The 24,054-nt window shown below is 42.3% G+C and overlaps 1 protein-coding gene across 2 annotated transcripts in view; it reads right to left on the reverse strand.

The window, feature by feature from the left end:
• The window catches only part of LOC129837579 (gamma-aminobutyric acid type B receptor subunit 1-like), a 50,995-nt gene that overhangs the window by 16,706 nt on the left and 10,235 nt on the right, over positions 1-24,054 (reverse strand). For both annotated transcript variants that reach the window (XM_055903860.1, XM_055903859.1), the window contains exons 6-13: positions 20,812-20,829; positions 16,343-16,503; positions 4,420-4,554; positions 2,798-2,968; positions 1,967-2,068; positions 1,620-1,685; positions 1,088-1,279; positions 193-438 (exon numbers count right to left, since the gene is read on the reverse strand). In XM_055903860.1, coding sequence (XP_055759835.1) covers positions 193-438; positions 1,088-1,279; positions 1,620-1,685; positions 1,967-2,068; positions 2,798-2,968; positions 4,420-4,554; positions 16,343-16,503; positions 20,812-20,829 — 1,091 coding nt within the window. The remainder of the gene's footprint in view (positions 1-192; positions 439-1,087; positions 1,280-1,619; positions 1,686-1,966; positions 2,069-2,797; positions 2,969-4,419; positions 4,555-16,342; positions 16,504-20,811; positions 20,830-24,054) is intronic.

The following is a 24,054-nucleotide window of genomic DNA, read 5'->3' on the forward strand; positions in this document are numbered from 1 at the left end:
CCAAGGGCTTGATGATAAGTTTAGTAGTTGAATCAGGTGTGTTAACCCTCCAACCTGGGTTGGACTACCTGGACTTGTATAATAAGAAACAATTATTTGCGTTTTCCATTGCAAAAGGTTTTCAAACATTTTGTGCCCTAATGAACATGGCCCTAGTATATTCTACTGGAGGACCCTTCCTCCTGTACTCACAGACACGCCTTCAAATGAGCTGGTGTTGAGGGCGCGGTAGATCTCTGCTGTGATGTCATGGTTGTTATAGTTGAAGTCTTCCAGCCTGCGACCTTTGGCCTTCAGAGGGGCCACAGTCTTGTTGAGGGCCAGGGCCAGGGCCCAGACAGCGTCGTAGGCCAGAGGGGCCTCCTGGAAGCCCCCTGTCTCTTCCGGGTTCTTACCCCCCAGCCGGTTCATCAATGCCCCCAGGAACTCCTGTGAGGTCTGATTGGACCAGACATAGGGAAGGGGAGGAGTTGATAAATGAGGCTCACCATTCGTGTGGCTTTCAATCTGAACTATTGTCCATCAAACTCATTAGTATGACATTTATATAATTCAAATCACTATGTTAGTTGCATTAGGGTCAACTTAGATTTAGGCAATACTGGAGCCTCAAGCACTGTGTAATGGTTACGTATTACTAGCCTTTGAACTCAAAAGGTAGTGTACTTAGCTCGGGGCTAAGACAGCTTTTACGCCAGCTTTTTGGGGCTAACCAATCACAGAGTTCCATTGTCACCTAAGTTTAATATTTATTAGGGATAGCCCTGGGCCAGGGACATTTATTTCATATAAATGTCTAAATATGTGTCTCTGCCCTGGGCTAAGAAACATGTGGTGTGGAAAAGCCTAAAGCGCCCCTAGAGTGTACTATTGCAGAAGCACATCAAGCCTCCGCTTTGCAGGTAGAGGAAGGTATATGAAACTAAGCAACAGCTAAGCTGGCAGCGTGTGAAATTGAAGGGACAACATGACCAGATGGAGAACACGTTGCTCACCAGGTTGGAATGCGGATCAAAATCAATAACATTACATGGACTTGGGGGACCTGATCCTGGATCAGTATGAGATCCGGCCCAGATGTTCTCACCAGGTTGGAGGCTCCGCGGACGGTCTCGGGGTTGAGCATGACGATCTCCGTGGTAACGTGGCCCTCCACCGCCTCTGTCATGTTCTCGATGGTGCAGTTGATGGACGGGTCTTTGATCTTGAACCAGTTATCAGCATACCAGCCAATCAGAAACCAGACATATTTCTTTCCATACAGTTTCTCCTTAAATACCTGGAGGATAGAGGGAGAGAGTTGGAGGGAGAGAGAGAGGGGAGAGAAAGTGAAAGAGAGATAAAATAGGAAAAAAGAGAAGGGCAGAGAGAGAGAAATATTTGGAAAATAGACAGAAAAGACGAAGACGAAACACTTAATTGTCTGTTAAATAATACGTAATTACACACAGAATTTTTTTTGCTTCTCAAGGCTACATCATCACCTCAGTACAAATATGAATTCATTAAATAAAAATGGTAATTTGTTCAGATAGAGGTTCAAGATACAATAGAGGTCAATAGCTATAAATAGCTCGATGATTTAATAGCCCGATGATTTAATGATTTAAAACACTCACCTCGCAAAACACTTTCCTGGCTTCCGTCTCATAGAAGAGCCCCACAATTATTCTGGCATCCTGACGCTATTCAGTGACAGGAAGCGCAATGATTTAAGCCATCGTAATGAAAATACATTCACATAGCTCAATAATAATGATACAAGCCTTTACACTTTGACTATTCCAATTCTATGGTACAACTCTGCTAGCTAGCTAGCTCTGCACTTCATAGGCTGGCAGTTGGCTGTGCTAATTAGCCTACTGCATTCATTTCCTGTATTAAATCACCTCACTTCGCTTAACAGGTGCAACTGTGAGCAGGGGAGAGCAACAGCAGCTCCCCATTGAATATTTCATCAAAGCACCTTGAGGTTCTTGACAGCGACAGCCGGGTCGGTGAGGAAGCTCTGTCTCACACTGATCTCAATCCCAGCCTCCTTCACCCTCTGCTCCAGATCATCCAGAGTCTATATGAGAGAAGAAGAGAAGGGGTAGATAGAAACAGAGAAGGAAGAGAGAACAGAGATGGAAAGACGAAAGAGAGAAGGGAGGGGTAGAGATTGAAAGAAAGACGGAAGGGGTGAGAAAAGGAGAGAGGAAAGGCACAAGAAATTTGGGAGTAAAATAGGAAAGAGATAATAAAGGACAGTGGGAGAGAAAGAGAAAGATCATTTGAGAGAGAGAGGTAGGAAAAGAGAGAAAAAGAGAGACAGAAAGAAGGGGAGAAGATAAAGAGGAAAAGACGTAGGGAAAGAGAGAGGATAGAGGAGAGATAGAGAAAAGTAAAGATCAAGGAAGAGGGAGATCATTAACCTCCGTTAGAGGAAAGAACCCAAGAGTCACAGTATCCACCCGGTTGCTCAGAGAGATGTATTGCGTGATCAATATTTCTCACCACCAATATTTCAACAAATTACTTCAGAAATCCACGATCAATCATGGGATTGAATACTTAAAAGACTATCATACCACATATAAGTCACACGTACGCACACACCCACTCCCACACACTCATTTGCTCATTAAGATGTGGGAGAGTCACTGAAGAGGGGGCTGTGCAAGAAAGATCAAGAGAGAGACAGACAGAGAGTGAGAGAGAGGGAGACAGAGAGAGATACGGAGACAGAGAGATAGAAAGAGAGCGAGAGAGTGAGTGAGACAAAGACAGAAGAGATAGACAGAGAGAGTGTACTGACCGAAGTGAAGACCTCTGTGGTCTGCTGGATGGTAGCGATCTTGGTCCACTTCCACTTCTGGAAGAGGCGTACCCTGGTGGGGTTGTGGAGGGTGGCCGAGGGGTGGGTGCGGAAGAAGGTGGGGAAACGGTTCCTGTTGGACAAGGCTGGAGAGCTGGAGCCATAGGACAACTGAGAAAAGCGAGAGGGAGATAGGAAGGGAGATAAACATGTATTTTCTTATATTCTACAACTATCAAAACACTATACAGCCAGGCAATATACAGTACTAATGTATTCCGTACCAATGCAACTTATTGCACTGATTTGAGTTGAATTAAGAGGTCTCATGTTCTACATCTACCATGACTTTGGTTTCGGTGTTCAGAACATCGGCACCCTGACAACAGGGAATGAGAGAAGAAGAAGGTAGAGACCTGATGATAAACGTCAAACGTCATGTACAATATCGAGTCCCAGCATTAACAAATCTCCTGGTGTATTTAGAGGTAGTGGAGCCATCAATACATGGACAGCAGACAATACAGCTAGTGACATGTAAAGTAGAATAGAGTTTGCCTGCAGTCAGGGGGACGATGGTATCAGCCTGTGGAAAACAGCTCCAGCATTAGGTGTGACACACACACGGGAGAAAGAAATCGAAGGAAATGGAGCAAAGCGGCAGGGCACAGAGAGGCTCATAAAACACCACTTTGCAGGAAGCAGAAGAGAAGTACTCCAATGTGTTTTTTTCACGACCTGAAATAAACACTAGACTCAAAATGAGTTGGTTCAGGGTCGTGTTCATTATGCACCAAATGGACTAAAACAGGGAGGGATTAACTGGATTTGTCCAATAAGAAAGACATTTATGTTTTCTGTTGCTAAATGTTTTAAAATGTTTCACAGGATGTGCCGGTATGAACTTTGTTCTTGTATTGTGTCAATGGGATTGGCTTTAAATGTAGACTGAGTTGCTACGCTAGGCTTTGGGAGATCCGAATACAGCCTACAATTGGAGCTCCAAGAAGTCCCTTGATTCTGGTCTGTTTGATCCTTGGCTCTCTGACAGGCTTGTTTGACATGCAGAGAGATACTCCTCCTAAGGGCTGAACAGGGGCAGAAATAAGTGTGTGGAGATTGGTGGTGGTGTACACACACTCACTAAAGAGCCTGATCCCTTTCTGTGTGTGGGGGGGGCGGGGCGGGGGGGGGGGGGGGGGGGTCGACAGCTAGAGTGGGAACAAGGAGGCTGAGAGGAAGAGAACAGAGGAAATCAAGCAGACAGGCCCAAGGCACTAGTTGCTGGCAAGTGAAGGGAGTAAAGAGGAGATTGGAAAAGCTAAAAGAGATAGAGTTTTTAATGAAGGAGAGAGATGGATAGATAGGGATATTTAATTTGTTCTCAATTAATTACTTGGCTAAAAAGGTTGACTAAAGTTTAAGATTGATTATGAGATTACGAGAGAGAGAAAGAGAGAGCGAGAGAGAGGGAGAGAAGCAGAGAGAGAGAGAGAGAGAGAGAGAGAGAGAGAGAGAGCGAGAGAGAGAGAGAGAGAGAGAGAGAGAGAGAGAGGCAGAGAGAGAGAGCAAGAGAGAGACATATAGCGCATGGGACACACACACACACAATAGCTACCCACCACTATGAGGTTCCACATGCGAGCAGCCTCTGCTACCAGTGTGGATACGGAGCTGCAGCCGGGCATCAGGACAGTCTTGATGGGCTCTGTGTAGAGCAGATCATAGAGCAACTTGGTAGACTCACCCGGGTCACACTGAGAGAGAGAGAGAGAGAGAAAGAGGGAGAGGTGAAAAATGGAGGGAGGAGGAGATGGTAGGAGATGGAGGGAAATAAAAGGGGAGATAGATGTGAGGAGAGAGGGGGAGATGAAGGGAGAGAGGGAGGGAGGAAAAAGAGGAGGAAGATTAGGAGAGAAATAGGGGGGAGGAGAAGAAGAGAGGAGGGGTGAGAGATGTAGGAGAGAAAGTGAGGAGGTGGGTAGAGAACAGGGGTAGAGAGCGAGGGAGAGAAGGGAGGGGATAAGAAAGAAGAATATCAGAAACAGAAAGAGAAGAACAGAACAGTGATCGATATTCAGCCTTACTGAGGGTCAGTATAAAAGTGGGAAAAGATGGTCACAGAGAGAGTTAAATCGACCACGCTGTCCAAAAAGAGACGGGAAGAAAAAATAAATGCACAAGGAGGGAGGGAGATATCACAAACAGAGCACATTCAAAAGCTCAAATGAATGTAAAATAAGCTTGAGGTGGACAAATTATCCACCACAGGCCTGTCAACAAGGTTTTGAATAAGCCATCCCCATTCCAGTCCTCAGTCGGGCCAGATCTAAATCAGCCTGACACGTTTAATGGGGATTTGCTGTGGAGGGGGAGAGAGAGGAGACATGCATTGCAGTTGAGTGTCACAAGCAATCTGGGTGTGGAAAACTGTGACTTAACAACGGACATTATGGGCCCTGATTTGGGTGTTGGTTTGTCTCCGTTCGTTTTCCCGAGATGGAAATAGCGCACTCAAGATGCAAATGTGTCGGATGCAAAAATGGCCTGTTTATTTCAATGGTGGTTGGTTGACTGTTAAAACGTTGCTGTCTAATGCTACTGTCTCTAGAATGTATGCTATGATCTAGATATCATGATACCACCAAGTCCAATTGATCACAATGGAAGAGAAAGTGACGTTTTGCTATCCTGTCACATCTGATAACATGTCAGGCGGTCATAACCTTTTCTCTGCCCCAGAGAACTCCTGGAGATGCCTGCCCTTACAACAACAAAAAATAGATGTCAAATTTGCAGTTTGACATGTAAAATAGCAGTTTTCACATGTTGAGCTTAAATTTCACGTGAAATCATATTTTCACGTTTATTAAATGTAGAGTTCACATGTTAACACCACCTTTTCACATGTGAGGAGAATAACATGTTTTCACCTCACATGTGAATTGCAGTTTGACATGAAAAACTTTCCCATGTGAGAATAGGACATGCCGTTTGACATATAAAAAACATTCCAACGAGAAAACCACATGTGAAAAACAATCACACGTGTAAAAAATCAAATTTGCATTTTCATATTTGAAAATACTTTAACATGTGACCTTGCAATTCCACATCTAAAGAGACAATCTAATTTGCAGTTTCACATGTAAGAATAATCCGCATTTACTCCAATGTTTATAAACAAAGTAAATGTAAACAAATACTATATAGCCTAAAAACATAGTTGAAACTATAATTTTGATATAATGGATGGTCAGTACTTGCATCCATAGCATGGTCTATGGATATAAGAGTGGTTGCATTTCTCCAGCTCCATCCCTCAGCTGTTTACAAAAACTGTGGCAAGGAGAACACTTTGTTAATGTTTCAATTAAGGATTGCCACTTTAAACACTTTTAATTGAGTAACAGCATTGTTATATGGTGCAATCCTCTAGTGCAGGGTTAGTCAACTGTTCCTGGAGTGCCACAGGTACTGCAGGTTTTTGTTCTAACTAGCCACCACACATAACCAACTGAGCTAATTGATCAGTTCAGTGATTGGCTAAATTCAACACACCTGGTCTTCCAGGTCGGTTAAATGAAAAACATGAAGTGCCTGCGGCCTTCCAGGACCGGGGTTGTCTAACCCTGCTCTAGTGCGTGAGCTACGTTTGTGCCATTAATATGAAGCAATACTTCTGTAGTCCAGAACAACATTCTTAGTATTCCAAACTAAAAGAATGATATTGAATGCAAAACATAAACCCAAAACTAGTGCAAAACAAAATCATTTTTAAATGCGGGAGCCAATGAATTTTAAGTTAATGCCAAAAATGTTTTCAGTTGAAAGAAATTATGATAATGCAATTAAATAAAATGCCTCCCTCTTCCCTGCAATTTTCCCTGTCTTTGGTTTTGTTACCCTGGTCTTTGCTTTCCCTGCCTTTTTTCCAGTTGCAAGTTTTGACAAATCCATTCCAGCAACATAGCACCCTACTGCTGGTTTGTCTCTGAAGCTAAGTAGGGTCAGTCCCTCGATGGGAGACCAGATGTAGCTGGAAGTGGTGAAAAATAAACATGTGAAAAAAAATGTTACGTGGGAGAAAAAATGTACATGTGAAACTTCACACGTGTCTGAAAACCATGTCTTTTTTTGTAAGAGTGGTATATATAACCCTCTCTTTATCCACAAACACACATGCACTGTCCGTGGTGCTGAAACGATGCAACCCAATATTAGTGTCAGAGTTAGCATTACTACGATACTTCCAACATCCAATCTATCCGCCCATGAGACTTTGATGAGAAACCAATCTCACAGAAAGAATAGGAGAAGAAGCCACATATGCTGATCTGCTTTATTCTCTTGAATTGCATTTCAGATTGAATAATATAAAAGAAGTGTGAATATATAAGAGGACGAGAGGGATCTTATGTCTTATCTCAAGTCACTGTGGATTTCTAAATCTCCCCCCAGTAATTAAATCTGGAGTACCACTTGAGTCATGGCGTTAAATGGTGCATTCATGAATTTGATACACACGTGTGTGCGGGCATGCATGTGGACCATGTGGACATATTAATCATTTTGGTCCCTGATTGAGTCCTATTATGTTCCAGCCGCCAATTAAAGGGGGAAGTGCGAGATTTTTTTATTTTATTTAAGACTTATTTTACCAGGCAATTTGACTGAGAACACTCTCATTTACAGCAACGACCTGGGGGATAGTTACAGGAGAAAGGTGGGAGGATGAATGAGCCAATAAAAAGCTGTGGATGATTAGGTGGTCATTATGGTGTGAGGGCCAGATTGGGAATTTAGCCAGGACACCGGGGTTAACACCCCTACACTTACGATAAGTGCCAGGGGATCTTTTAGAGACCACAGAGAGTCAGGATACCCGTTTAACGTCCCATCCGAAAGACGGCACCCCTACACAGAGAGCACCTCATCACGCCATTTCTCTACCTCTGGCTCTCTCCACCACAGTTAATAATTGATCAAAGTTATCAGTCTCCGCTTTGATATAACCATGGCAACGGTCTAAAGAGGGTGAGTGGTGTGTCTGTGTATAGATCTCAATGTGCTGTAAATAGTCTAATGTTCTCTCCCTATACTGCCACACAAGTAAACAAGCAGCGATCTACCCATATAGATAGATAGAGATATACTGCATTACAAATAAACGGTGTCAGTGTTGAAGTTCATCTACAGTAAAGTGTTCTTAATATTTCAGTATTCAGTGTCTAATTATGTAATGGTATATTTGATGAGTCATCTTTTTCCAAGGCAAGCAGATCACACTTTAAAAGCTTCACTTGAACTATTGTGACCTTTAAATGAACACATTCTATTATTGAACATCATTATACATTCAAGCCCAGACGACTGTGTGAGCATTTCTTCATATTTGATATCCCAACCCTAGATATTATAAAGCAATTAAGAAGACAAACAGATGGATGATGTTGATGCATATTTCTAAATCTCATGCTCAAACAGAGTGTGAGGTATGATTGCCTGTGTTCTACTTGACCAAAAAAAAGATGTTGATTGGATAATAACTGAAAGTAAAAAGCATCCGCATTTAATTCCATCTCCTATAATTTCCCTCTTAATGCCATAAACTGTTCATTAATATTTCAGCCAGGTGTGAAGCGTTCACAATCCACTGATTGTTAAAGTGATCATCAAACCCAACTGTAATTAGCAATAACTGTACACTAACACGCACTTGCAGGCTACTTTCAAGAAAATGTCACTGTCTGACGTGTTCATTGATTTGGTTCTAGTCCTGTATTGGTCTGTCACAAAGATGTAAATCTATTGGTTTATCAAAACAAAAAGAGAACCATAAATCAACCAATGGGTGAGATTAATCTCATAAATTCCAGAATTCTCGATTTGAGAATATATTGTATTCTATGGCAAGTACCATTGATTCACAAAGCTGTTTCAAGTTAAATAATATGTATAGTCAGTATATTTGATATGTCCACAGCCTAACTTCATGTTCTGTATATGATTTTCAAACCCAGAATCTCTACATGCACACATCTACCATATCTATTGATCCAAATTCTTATCTAATCGAAAGGAGAAAAATAAGAAGCTTGTTTGTTTCAATGGTAACTGTGTTGCCATGCCAACTTTCCTCTCCTCTCCCCTCTTCCCTATTCTTTACAATGGGATTCCATTGCAGAGCCTTTTACACCAATTGGAACAAAGTGAGCACCGCTCCCTAACCAGTCACAGCACAGTTAACTGTTTCATGCCTGTGTGCTGTATGCCCGGGTGTAGTGGAGGCATCTGTCCTGTAGTATGATTGATATGGAAACCCAGTGGGAAGGATGGCTGTGTGTTAAAGCTAATGACGAAGTGGGAGGCAAAAACTGGGCCAGAAACAGTGGGAGACATATAGATGCGTAGTGAGTGAAGAGTGCTGACATTTGAAAATGCCTATATGATGAATGATTGATGTGAAACAAGCAGCGGGTGTTTTGTTCATTTAATAACACAAATATTTGTCTCTAGCATTTCCTGGTTAGTCACTGGAGCTTAGTGGTCAGCTAGTGGTCAAATGGGTCAGTGACGGTCAGCTAGTGGTCAAATGGGACAGTGACGGTCAGTGACGGTCAGCTAGTGGTCAAATGGGACAGTGACGGTCAGCTAGTGGTCAAATGGGACAGTGACGGTCAGTGACAGTCAGCTAGTGGTCAAATGGGTCAGTGACGGTCAGTGACGGTCAGCTAGTGGTCAAATGGGACAGTGACGGTCAGCTAGTGGTCAAATGGGACAGTGACGGTCAGTGACAGTCAGCTAGTGGTCAAATGGGTCAGTGACGGTCAGTGACGGTCAGCTAGTGGTCAAATGGGACAGTGACGGTCAGCTAATGGTCAAATGGGACAGTGACGGTCAGCTAGTGGTCAAATGGGTCAGTGACGGTCAGCTAGTGGTCAAATGGGACAGTGACGGTCAGTGACGGTCAGCTAGTGGTCAAATGGGACAGTGACGGTCAGCTAGTGGTCAAATGGGACAGTGACGGTCAGCTAGTGGTCAAATGGGACAGTGACGGTCAGTGACGGTCAGCTAGTGGTCAAATGGGACAGTGACGGTCAGCTAGTGGTCAAATGGGTCAGTGACGGTCAGCTAGTGGTCAAATGGGACAGTGACGGTCAGTGACGGTCAGCTAGTGGTCAAATGGGACAGTGACGGTCAGCTAGTGGTCAAATGGGACAGTGACGGTCAGTGACGATCAGCTAGTGGTCAAATGGGACAGTGACGGTCAGCTAGTGGTCAAATGGGTCAGTGACGGTCAGCTAGTGGTCAAATGGGTCAGTGACGGTCAGCTAGTGGTCAAATGGGACAGTGACGGTCAGCTAGCGGTCAAATGGGTCAGTGACGGTCAGCTAGTGGTCAAATGGGACAGTGACGGTCAGTGACGGTCAGCTAGTGGTCAAATGGGACAGTGACGGTCAGCTAGTGGTCAAATGGGACAGTGACGGTCAGTGACGGTCAGCTAGTGGTCAAATGGGACAGTGACAGTCAGTGACAGTCAGCTATATGTGACATCTTATCCCGAGGAGACCTCTGCAGTGGCATTCTGTCCACTGAAGAAATGTCCCCTGTGCTTTGACACATAGACATTGGTCTTGACACATAGACATTGGTATTGACACATAGACATTGGTCTTGACATATAGACATTGGTCTTGACACATAGACAAGACATTGGTCTTGACACATAGCCATTGGTCTTGACACATAGCCATTGGTCTTGACACATAGACATTGGTCTTGACACATAGCCATTGGTCTTGACACATAGCCATTGGTCTTGACACATAGACATTGGTATTGACACATAGCCATTGGTCTTGACACATAGACATTGGTATTGACACATAGACAAGACATTGGTCTTAACACATAGCCATTGGTCTTGACACATAGACATTGGTCTTGACACATAGACATTGGTCTTGACACATAGACATTGGTCTTGACACATAGACAAGACATTGGTCTTGACACATAGCCATTGGTCTTGACACATAGACATTGGTCTTGACACATAGACATTGGTCTTGACACATAGACATTGGTCTTGACACATAGACAAGACATTGGTCTTGACACATAGCCATTGGTCTTGACACATAGACATTGGTCTTGACACATAGACATTGGTCTTGACACATAGACATTGGTCTTGACACATAGACAAGACATTGGTCTTAACACATAGCCATTGGTCTTGACACGTAGCCATTGGTCTTGACACATAGACATTGGTATTGACACATAGCCATTGGTCTTGACACATAGACATTGGTATTGACACATAGCCATTGGTCTTGACACATAGCCATTGGTCTTGACACATAGACATTGGTCTTGACACATAGACAAGACATTGGTCTTGACACATAGCCATTGGTCTTGACACATAGACATTGGTCTTGACACATAGACATTGGTCTTGACGCATAGACAAGACATTGGTCTTAACACATAGCCATTGGTCTTGACACGTAGCCATTGGTCTTGACACATAGACATTGGTCTTGACACATAGACATTGGTCTTGACACATAGACATTGGTCTTGACACATAGACATTGGTCTTGACACATAGACATTGGTCTTGACACATAGACATTGGTCTTGACACATAGCCATTGGTCTTGACACATAGCCATTGGTCTTGACACATAGACATTGGTCTTGACACATAGCCATTGGTCTTGACACATAGCCATTGGTCTTGACACATAGACATTGGTCTTGACACATAGACATTGGTCTTGACACATAGCCATTGGTCTTGACACATAGACATTGGTCTTGACACATAGACATTGGTCTTGACATATAGACATTGGTCTTGACACATAGACATTGGTCTTGACACATAGCCATTGGTCTTGACACATAGCCATTGGTCTTGACACATAGACATTGGTCTTGACACATAGCCATTGGTCTTGACACATAGCCATTGGTCTTGACACATAGACATTGGTCTTGACACATAGACATTGGTCTTGACACATAGCCATTGGTCTTGACACATAGCCATTGGTCTTGACACATAGACATTGGTCTTGACACATAGACATTGGTCTTGACACATAGCCATTGGTCTTGACACATAGCCATTGGTCTTGACACATAGACATTGGTCTTGACACATAGCCATTGGTCTTGACACATAGACATTGATCTTGACACATAGACATTGGTCTTGACACATAGACATTGGTCTTGACACATAGACATTGGTCTTGACACATAGACATTGGTCTTGACACATAGACATTGGTCTTGACATATAGACATTGGTCTTGACACATAGACATTGGTCTTGACACATAGCCATTGGTCTTGACACATAGCCATTGGTCTTGACACATAGACATTGGTCTTGACACATAGACATTGGTCTTGACACATAGCCATTGGTCTTGACACATAGCCATTGGTCTTGACACATAGACATTGGTCTTGACACATAGACATTGGTCTTGACACATAGACAAGACATTGGTCTTGACACATAGCCATTGGTCTTGACACATAGACATTGGTATTGACACATAGCCATTGGTCTTGACACATAGACATTGGTCTTGACACATAGACAAGACATTGGTCTTGACACATAGCCATTGGTCTTGACACATAGACATTGGTCTTGACACATAGACATTGGTCTTGACACACAGACATTGGTCTTGACACATAGACATTGGTCTTGACACATAGACATTGGTCTTGACACATAGACATTGGTCTTGACACATAGACATTGGTCTTGACACATAGCCATTGGTCTTGACACATAGACATTGGTCTTGACACATAGCCATTGGTCTTGACACATAGACATTGGTCTTGACACATAGACATTGGTCTTGACACATAGACATTGGTCTTGACACATAGACAAGACATTGGTCTTGACACATAGCCATTGGTCTTGACACATAGACATTGGTCTTGACACATAGACACTGGTCTTGACACATAGACATTGGTATTGACACATAGCCATTGGTCTTGACACATAGACATTGGTCTTGACACATAGACATTGGTCTTTACACATAGACAAGACATTGGTCTTAACACATAGCCATTGGTCTTGACACGTAGCCATTGGTCTTGACACATAGACATTGGTATTGACACATAGCCATTGGTCTTGACACATAGACATTGGTCTTGACACATAGACATTGGTCTTGACACATAGACATTGGTCTTGACACATAGACATTGGTCTTGACACATAGACATTGGTCTTGACACAGACATTGGTCTTGACACATAGACAAGACATTGGTCTTGACACATAGACATTGGTCTTGACACATAGACATTGGTCTTGACACATAGACATTGGTCTTGACACATAGACAAGACATTGGTCTTAACACATAGCCATTGGTCTTAACACGTAGCCATTGGTCTTGACACATAGACATTGGTCTTGACACATAGCCATTGGTATTGACACATAGCCATTGGTCTTGACACCTAGACATTGGTCTTGACACATAGACATTGGTCTTGACACAAAGACATTGGTCTTGACACATAGACATTGGTCTTGACACATAGACATTGGTCTTGACACATAGACATTGGTCTTGACACATAGACATTGGTCTTGACACATAGACATTGGTCTTGACACATAGCCATTGGTCTTGACACATAGACATTGGTCTTGACACATAGACAAGACATTGGTCTTGACACATAGCAATTGGTCTTGACACATAGACATTGGTCTTGACACATAGACATTGGTATTGACACAGACAAGACATTGGTCTTAACACATAGCCATTGGTCTTGACACGTAGCCATTGGTCTTGACACATAGACATTGGTATTGACACATAGCCATTGGTCTTGACATATAGACATTGGTCTTGACATATAGACATTGGTCTTGACACATAGACATTGGTATTGACACATAGACATTGGTCTTGACACATAGCCATTGGTCTTGACACATAGACAAGACATTGGTCTTGACACATAGCCATTGGTCTTGACACATAGCCATTGGTCTTGACACATAGACATTGGTCTTGACACATAGACATTGGTCTTGACACATAGACATTGGTCTTGACACATAGACAAGACATTGGTCTTAACACATAGCCATTGGTCTTGACACGTAGCCATTGGTCTTGACACATAGACATTGGTATTGACACATAGACATTGGTCTTGACACATAGACATTGGTATTGACACATAGCCATTGGTCTTGACACATAGCCATTGGTCTTGACACATAGACATTGGTCTTGACACATAGACAAGACATTGGTCTTGACACATAGCCATTGGTCTTGACACATAGACATTGGTCTTGACACATAGACATTGGTCTTGACACATAGACATTGGTCTTGACACATAGACATTGGTCTTGACACATAGCCATTGGTCTTGACACATAGCCATTGGTCTTGACACATAGACATTGGTCTTGACACATAGCCATTGGTCTTGACACATAGACATTGGTCTTGACACATAGCCATTGGTCTTGACACATAGCCATTGGTCTTGACACATAGCCATTGGTCTTGACACATAGACATTGGTCTTGACACATAGCCATTGGTCTTGACACATAGACATTGGTCTTGACACATAGACATTGGTCTTGACACATAGACATTGGTCTTGACACATAGACAAGACATTGGTCTTGACACATAGCCATTGGTCTTGACACATAGACATTGGTCTTGACACATAGACATTGGTCTTGACACATAGACATTGGTATTGACACATAGCCATTGGTCTTGACACATAGACATTGGTCTTGACACATAGACATTGGTCTTTACACATAGACAAGACACTGGTCTTAACACATAGCCATTGGTCTTGACACGTAGCCATTGGTCTTGACACATAGACATTGGTCTTGACACATAGCCATTGGTCTTGACACATAGACATTGGTCTTGACACATAGACATTGGTCTTGACACATAGACATTGGTCTTGACACATATACATTGGTCTTGACACAGACATTGGTCTTGACACATAGACAAGACATTGGTCTTGACACATAGACATTGGTCTTGACACATAGACATTGGTCTTGACACATAGACATTGGTCTTGACACATAGACAAGACATTGGTCTTAACACATAGCCATTGGTCTTAACACGTAGCCATTGGTCTTGACACAGACATTGGTCTTGACACATAGCCATTGGTATTGACACATAGCCATTGGTCTTGACACCTAGACATTGGTCTTGACACATAGACATTGGTCTTGACACAAAGACATTGGTCTTGACACATAGACATTGGTCTTGACACATAGACATTGGTCTTGACACATAGACATTGGTCTTGACACATAGACATTGGTCTTGACACATAGACATTGGTCTTGACACATAGCCATTGGTCTTGACACATAGACATTGGTCTTGACACATAGACATTGGTCTTGACACATAGACATTGGTCTTGACACATAGACAAGACATTGGTCTTGACACATAGCCATTGGTCTTGACACATAGACATTGGTCTTGACACATAGGGATTGGTCTGGACACATAGCCATTGGTCTTGACATAGACATTGGTCTTGACACATAGGGATTGGTCTTGACACAGACATTGGTCTTGACACATAGGGATTGGTCTTTTTTATTTTTAATAAGACACATAACCACCTAGCAGCCAGCTGATGCTTTGTGGTTGTCCAGCTTCATCTTGAAAGTTCACTTTTTCCTATACCTGCACTGACGCTGAATTGCAGCAAGCCAATTTCAGTGTCTGACTTGGATTAGTTTAGTTTATCGTCCACCACCACTGAAATCGGGGAGGGGACTGTGGATCGGTATCTGTCCATTCGTACATTAGCCACATGAGATATCTCAGTCAGCACTATGCCGATTTTGATGACATTTTGGCCAATGCTGCATCTTGCCATAGAGATCCAGCATTTACAAAATGACACTGATTGGCCAAAAGCGGGAGCTATGGTAATTAACTGAAATGTGTTAGTTGGGAGTGATATCTCAATTGGCCCAAGGGGGGCGCTGCATTGTTTGTGGGGGATGACATGTTTACTGTTGCCTTGTTTTTAAAAATTAAATGAGCAACTGTGCAACAATTCTAGAAGGGGTAATATAATATGGTTTTTGGTACATAACTCCCTTGACAGTATTAAATAAGTATGCTGCTGTGTTGTTACATTATTGCACCCACCTGCTACAAGGGTAATGCATTCAAAAGAGTAGGCCTATGCCTGCTGGAAATCAATATCATGTTGGCATGTTTTAACAATGTATAGACATGTAAAGAAGAAAGGCTGTAACTGAAATGGAAATGAACTGTTCATGTATTTCATATATTATATATCAATTAAATTTCAACTGGTCTAGAGCCTTGTGAAAAACCAAGATACAGTTTTATTATCTTCTGCTTATGTGACTTCCACTTTTTAAACACAACAATTGATCTATTTGATCCAACATCTACTCACCATACTGTCATAGTATATCAACTCCAGTTCGTAATCCGGCAGAATATCCGTCCGGTTGTTCACCAGATCCAAAGCCATCTGCGCAGAGGGGAGACATGCTTGGCCGCCCGGCCAACCGCCGCTCATGGGGAAGAGAGCTCCGATGTAGAGTTTCTTCTTGCCTAGGGACGGGCACGGCCAGGAGAGGAAAAGTAAGGTGAGCGATGCTCGAAGTGCAATATGACCGGACGCGACACTCGATAACTGCCGCAGACTTTTTCCAATTACCGCCATGGTCAGGTAAATTGAATTGGAGCAATATCCGAATGTTGCAGTGGAGTTGGGATCGTATTAGAATAATAGGAAATTGTGTTGTAATTAAAGTTTAGAGAGCCTTGAGGTGAATTTGCAATGAATCGCAATAGCATTTCATTGAAGAACTTAGTTCTCTCCAAAAAGTGGATTCACGTGTTCGCCTCGCTAACAGACAGTTTAAGATTATTTATATTATTGGCGAACAGTCTAGCTCGCCTGCTCTTTCGATTATTTCAGTGGACGAATCGTTTCGACTGATAATTTGTCAGTGCAGAGGCGGATGATATACAACGCAAATAGTTCATGTTTTTATCAACGTTGAATGTTGGGTTTAAAAATAGGGTATAACTTGTTTGGAAACCACGTTTGCCTCTTTTTGTCGTTCAGCAGGCAGAGTTCAATAATTCCAAAACCTAAGATGGATCCAGAAAATAAATTGAATGGTTTTATTCAAGTGCTGTAAAAGCTAATGAGGCAAGATAGTTTCCCCTTCCGTCGCGATGGAGAATATTAGACAGACATTAAAATAATTATAGTCCGTTATTTATAATGATTCATAATCGCCATGATTTTGCACCGAACGGTATGCGTGCGCGACCAGTCCAGACGGCAGAAAACGAGCTCCGGATTGCAAATAACGTTTAAATTGTTATTATTCTCTGGTTAATAAAAGCAAATCGCACTGTGCGTAATTTCGGGATTTTTAAATAATCTGTCCGTGCAACGACCCGTATTTCCAATTGTAGAGGATGAAACGGAATGAGACGCGAAAGGTATATCATCCACTGCAGCAGAGGCTATGTGTGTGCGTGTGTGTGTGCATGCATGTATGAGCGAGGACAACTCTGATGATATTTGCTAGTCGGTGAATGTGTAGAGACATCGAGAGGGGGGGGGGGGGGGGGGGGGGGGGGGGTTGAGGGGGCACTATAATCTGCAGTGCCTATTTACCAACTTTTGAATTGTGTGTGTGTGTGTGTGTGTGTGTGTGTGTGTGTGTGTGTGTGTGAGAGTGTGTGTGTGTGAGCGTGTGTGTGCATGTGTGTGTGTGAGCAACACTTAGATTCTAAAATCAAAGAAGTTTGCAGCACCTAGTTTCTACAATCAAATAGTATTTGCATACTAGTATCTGTCACTCTCTAATTAATCTTTTGTGAGCAATAGATTATTCAAATAAATATATAATGACTATGTTAACTTTACCTGGGAAAATAGAGGGTAAACTGATAGATAGATCAAATTGATCAAATAGAATATCAAATCAACATAGACTTTAGATTGACAGTGAGCCGAATCGATTCTCAACCACAACAATGCCTCACATGCTTCTCAGTTCTGTCTCAATAACCAATGAAAGGACATTCATTCACACACCCACAAGCCAATAGAAAGAAAAACAATTAAATGCCTCAAGGGCTACTTTGAGAAATCAGCAAAAGCAGTGGACCAGTCAGTGCATCAATCTCCAGGCTCTTCTTTTCCTTTCATCTAAGCTGACCTGGAGTCAGTCTGTGTGATGTATAGCCAAGGGCTGCTACTGTACAGGCTACAGCATACCTGCTGTTTGAACCGTCTGTCCACTTTAAAGCCTCCTCTCATTTCCCGTTAATCAGCCAATGCAGCACTGTCCAAATCCCAAATGCCTCCCTATTCCCTATAAAATAGAGCTCTGGTCAAAAGTAGTGTACTATAAATAATAGGGTGCAATTTGGGACGGAGGCCACCGTTTCACTGTCAGCTCTGAGACAGGGCTCTCATACCCCCAGCAGGCCAATATCCATAACAGAATTAGAACCTATATTCTATAATAGAATTATAGAATTAGTCAGTAATGCTACCCTCCCATGACTGCACCTCTTCCACGGCTAAAATGTAACACCTGACTCATTGGCATCAGCTACTGGCACTCTGGGGACTAGAGAGTAAAGCCAATGCTATACATGCATTCCACCTTTGCTGAACAATTAGGCTGGTTTTAGGTTCTCTATGTAATATCACTGTAGAAATACTCGTATTGTGCACATTGGGATAGATTGTGTGATGGAGAAATAGCCACCTTCCTTCCTCCACCTCAATACGATTACAGTGGAGTGGACTTACTACTGAATTGCATCTGAATACAGTAATAGTCAATAGCAGACCCAAAGCTACTAACTGTTATTCAGTATACTTGGCACAGGTGGCAATTCAACTCACAGCCCTTGTGTTGCCAGTCAGCACCATGCATGTTCCAACCTCTAACCCGCTGAGCCATCTGTAGCCTACGATGACGTAGTACTCCTCTATCTCTCTCTCTCTCTCATAGATCACCTGTCTGAACTTTGCAGCATGCCATATATTATTCACACCTGATATTTAAATGTGATTCCATTCCGCGGCCGTCTATATGCCAGCAAACACTGAACAACACATAATGGGCCGACATTTTTCACGACAAGAGCACTGTGCAAAAAAATGAACTGTTTGAATAGACGGTATGTCAAATAATACAATGCTAGTTCCAGATACTGCAACTCGCAATTGGATTGCATTGTACAGTTTCCTTAAAGGGGCAATCTGCAATTCAAACAAAAACAAAATCAAAGTGGTCACCTCGCCACTGGTTTTGGTAAATAACTGAGGGATGGGGCTGGAGAAATGTAACCACTCTCAAATTCATAGACAGAGCTGTGAATGCAGGGACTGACTGTCCATGATAGTACAATCATTGTTTTATGTTTTTAAGCTATACAGTGTTTGTTTACAATTGCATTGTTTATAAATATTGGAGTAAAACAAGATAATACTGTATTTTGGGTTCGATGTGGTATGACCTTTATAAGTGATATTCTTCAATAATCAATAGAATCCATGTACTGTATAAATCCAAAAGTGGATGTAGCAACTACAGATTGCCCCTTTAACTCTGGTTAAATAATCTCCTCCTTATAAGGCACATAGTTGAAGAAAAGCTTCAAATTAAATCACGCTGCAGATTGTAATTTTACGGTGCAGATTTTTTTGTATAGATCTGTGCTCGTATGTGTGACTAAAATGTCGCCCACAGCCTCAGAAGCAAAACACTGTCGCATCACCTCTGCCAGAGCTATCTATTATATCAGCTGTATCAGTGGTGGAATCCAGTGTGGTACAGGCATCCATATTCTGGTTAACCTATAAGAACACAGGGCTTAAGCTCACAGAAGAGAGAATGCTTTTTCTGATTTCCTCTGACTGCTGCTAACACACACACACCTCCACCTCCACCCACACACACACACAGAGGCCTGGGTGTTAACCTTTACCCAGCTAAGAAGACAGTAAGTGGGTGTTGATACCACACTGAGTGAAAAGTAGAATGAAGAGAGAGAGAGAATGAAAGAGAGAAAGAGAGAGTGAATGAGAGAGAAAGGGAGAGAGAGAGAGTGAATGAGAGATAACAGGAGAGAGTAAGTCTGGTTCACATTTCATGGAGATTTTGGAAGAAAATGTGCTTTCTGTGCCCCGATAGGACAGGTTGGCGCAGGAGAAGGCTAAATTGAAATGAGTGCGTAATGTTGTTGTTAATGGTTGATAATAATCATGAAATAATTATTAGTGAAAATCTGAGTCTTACCCCTGTATCTTACAACAGGCATATAACAGGTAGCCTCTTTAAGGAAGCAATAATCTTTAACAAAACTGACAAACAAATAATAATCTTGTCAATGCCACAAGGACAACAATTTAACTATAGCATATTTTGTGTAATTTCTACTCTTGGCAGGTAGCCTAGTGGTTAGAGTGTTGGGCCAGTAACCGGAAGGTTGCTGGATCAAATCCCTGAGCTGACAAGATAAAAATCTGTCTTTGTGCCTCTGAGCAAGGCAGTTAACCCACTGTTCCCCGGGCACCGAAGACGTGGATGTCGATTAAGGCAGCCCCCCGCACCTCTTTGATTCAGAGGGGTTGGGTTAAATGCGGAAGACACATTTCAGTTGAAAACATTCAGTTGGACAAATGACTAGGTATCCCCCTAATTCTAATCAGTTTAAATCCTTCACCAGCAGAATTACTGGTCAGCATTAGGCACCCTGCTCAGAAATGATGTACTACTGCCCTCTTGTGCTTAACAGAAGCATTACAACTTTTTGCAACATTTGTTTCACTGAGCTTTGACATTGATAGACAACCCAACCAAAACCAATCTCTCTTACCTTTGTAGTTTCTGTCATCTGTGGCAAGCAAATAGAAAAGGCAAAATTACATTTGTTAATAGTCAAAATGATTTGGTGACTGGAAGCGTATGTAAATGCAACACTAACACTGTGTGATGTTTGTGAATTGTTTCATTCTTCCTGGATTGATGCACTATACGTGTTACTCACTACACATGTACAGTACTCCATGCTCCTTAAATTAACATCAGTATGTAGGCTACTTTTACTGTATTTTTACTTTTACTGTCTGTATACCCTGTGGAAGTGATGGCCACTTCGGCTTTTCTTTTTTTCTTTTGATATATTTCACCTTTATTTAACCAGGTAGGCCAGTTGAGAACAAGTTCTCGTTTACAACTGCGACCTGGCCAAGATAAAGCAAAGCAGTGCGACAAAAAACAACAACACAGAATTACACATATAAAAAAAGGAACAGTCAATAACACAATATAAAAATCTATATAGAGTGTAGTGTGTGCAAATGGCGTGAGGAGGTAAGGCAATAAAAAGGCCAATAGTAGCGAAGTAATTACAATTTAGAAAATTAACACTGGAGTGATAGATGTGCAGATGATGATGTGCAAGTAGAAATACTGGTGTGCAAAAGAGCAAAAATAAGTAAATATAAACAATATGGGGATGAGGTAGGCAGTTGGATGGACTATTTACAGATGGGCTGTGTACAGCTGCAGCGATCGGTAAGCTGCTCTGACAGCTGACACTTAAAGTTAGTGAGGGAGATATAAGTCTCCAACTTCAGCCATTTTTGCAATTCGTTCCAGTCATTGGCAGCAGAGAACTGTAAGGAAAGGCGGCCAAAGGGGGTGTTGGCTTTGGGGTTGACCAGTGAGATATACCTGTTGGAGCGCGTGCTACGGGTGGGTGTTGTTATGGTGACCAGTGAGCTGACATAAGGCGGAGCTTCACCTAGCAAAGACTTATAGATGACCTGGAGCCAGTGGGTCTGGCAACGAATATATAGCGAAGGCCAGACGACGAGAGCATACAGGTCGCAGTGGTGGGTAGTATATGGAGCTTTGGTGACAAAACAGATGGCACTGTGATAGACTGCATCCAGTTTGTTGAGTAGAGTGTTGGAGGCTATTTTGTAAATGATATCGCCGAAGTCGAGGATCGGTAGGATAGTCAGTTTTACGAAGGTATGTTTGGCAGCGTGAGTGAAGGAGGCTTTGTTGCGAAATAGGAAGCCGATTCTAGATTTAATTTTGGATTGGAGATACTTAATATGAGTCTGGAAGGAGAGTTTACAGTCTAGCCAGACACCTAGGTATTTTTAGTTGTCCACATATTCTAAGTCAGAACTGTCCAGAGTAGTGATGCTAGTCGGGCGGGCGGGTGTGGGCAGCGATTGGTTGAAGAGCATGCATTTAGTTTTACTAGCGTTTAAGAGCAGTTGGAGGCCACAGAAGGAGTGTTGTATGGCTTTGAAGTTCGTTTAGAGGTTTGTTAACACAGTGTCCAAAGAAAGGCCAGATGTATACAGAATGGTGTCGTCTGCGTAGAGGTGGATCAAGGAATCACCCGCAGCACGAGCGACATCATTGATATATACAGAGAAAAGAGTCGGCACGAGAATTGAACACAGTGGTACCCCCATAGAAACTGCCAGAGATCCGGACAACAGGCCCTCCGATTTGACACACTGAACTCTATCTGAGAAGTAGTTGGTGAACCAGGCGAGGCAGTCATTTGAGAAACCAAGTCTGCCGATAAGAATACAGTGATTGACAGAGTCGAAAGCCTTGGCCAGGTCGATGAAGACGGCTGCACAGTACTGTCTTTTATCGATGGCGGTTATGATATCGTTTAGTACCTTGAGCGTGGCTGAGGTGCACCCGTGACCAGCTTGGAAACCGGATTGCACAGCAGAGAAGGTACGGTGGGATTCGAAATGGTCAGTGATCTGTTTGTTAACTTGGCTTTCGAAGACTTTAGAAAGGCAGGGCAGGATGTATATAGGTCTGTAACAGTTCGGGTCTAGAATGTCACCCCCTTTGAAGAGGGGGATGACCGTGGCACCTTTCCAATCTTTAGGAATCTCGGACGATACGAAAGAGAGGTTGAACAGACTAGTAATAGGGGTTGCAACAATGGCGGCGGATAATTTTAGAAAGAGAGGGTCCAGATTGTCTAGCCCAGCTGATTTGTACAGGTCCAGGTTTTGCAGCTCATGTACCCAAATCTCTTGAATGGGCTTCAAGATTATATCATAAAATTCAGGAAAACGCAGTCATTTAATATATATACTCTACCAGTCAAAAGTTGACACACCGACTCATTCCATTTTTTCTATTTTCTGCAATGTAGAATAATAATGAAGACATCAAAACTATGAAATAACACATGGAATCATGTTGTAACCAAAAAAGTGTTAAACAAATCAAAATATATTTGAGATTTGAGATTAGCCCCCCTTTGCCTTGATGAGAGCTTTGCATACTCTTGGCGATAAGAACCAGTTAGTTACAGGCCGTCTAATGTTTTATATCTTAGATTACGCAGTTTTTTTTGCTAGCCAGTACTTTTTGAAAATGAAAACAATATTTAAAATAAATGGAGACCTGCAAGTTTTCTAAATAGAGAAATATACAGCTGATCGGTGGGAGATGTAGTTCATGTGTGTAGTTCAAATGAGATGGTTGTAAATTCTCGGCTTCGTGCTTCTTCTTCGGCGTCAAATACGTTGATGTAAATTCATACCAAAGTACATATACGTTTGAACAAATATGAAGCCCATTCTTAGCCTACAACACGAGAACACAGATGTAAAATTGATGTCACTTTCATAGGCTATTACACAATCATTCACAATTATTCATAAAATATGGCTTGTGTCCAGCAGGTGGCAGTACTATAACTCTCTGTTTAAGACAAGTACACAGAACAGGGGGTGAATGTCAATTGTATTTCCTGGATTTCTCGCATCCTCCGTTCTTGTCTCCTTCTCAAAATGAGGAGAGGAACCGAGGTGAGGAACCTCTGATCTTCTCCGCCGTTGTGTTTTGAGATGGAGGCAAGGAGAGAGGATGCGAGGAGTCAAGGAAATACAATTAACATTCATCCAAAGAAGCTGACACACCTATGATTTGCACACAAAACAAAGCATATACACCATTGTAGAATACATGCATGGACACACAACTATATTGACAATATATCAATGTACACTGAGTGTACAAAACATTAGGAACACCTGCTCTTTCCGTGACATAGACTGAC

The sequence above is a fragment of the Salvelinus fontinalis genome, chromosome 38 (genome assembly GCF_029448725.1).
Source record: "Salvelinus fontinalis isolate EN_2023a chromosome 38, ASM2944872v1, whole genome shotgun sequence".
NCBI lineage: Eukaryota > Metazoa > Chordata > Actinopteri > Salmoniformes > Salmonidae > Salvelinus > Salvelinus fontinalis.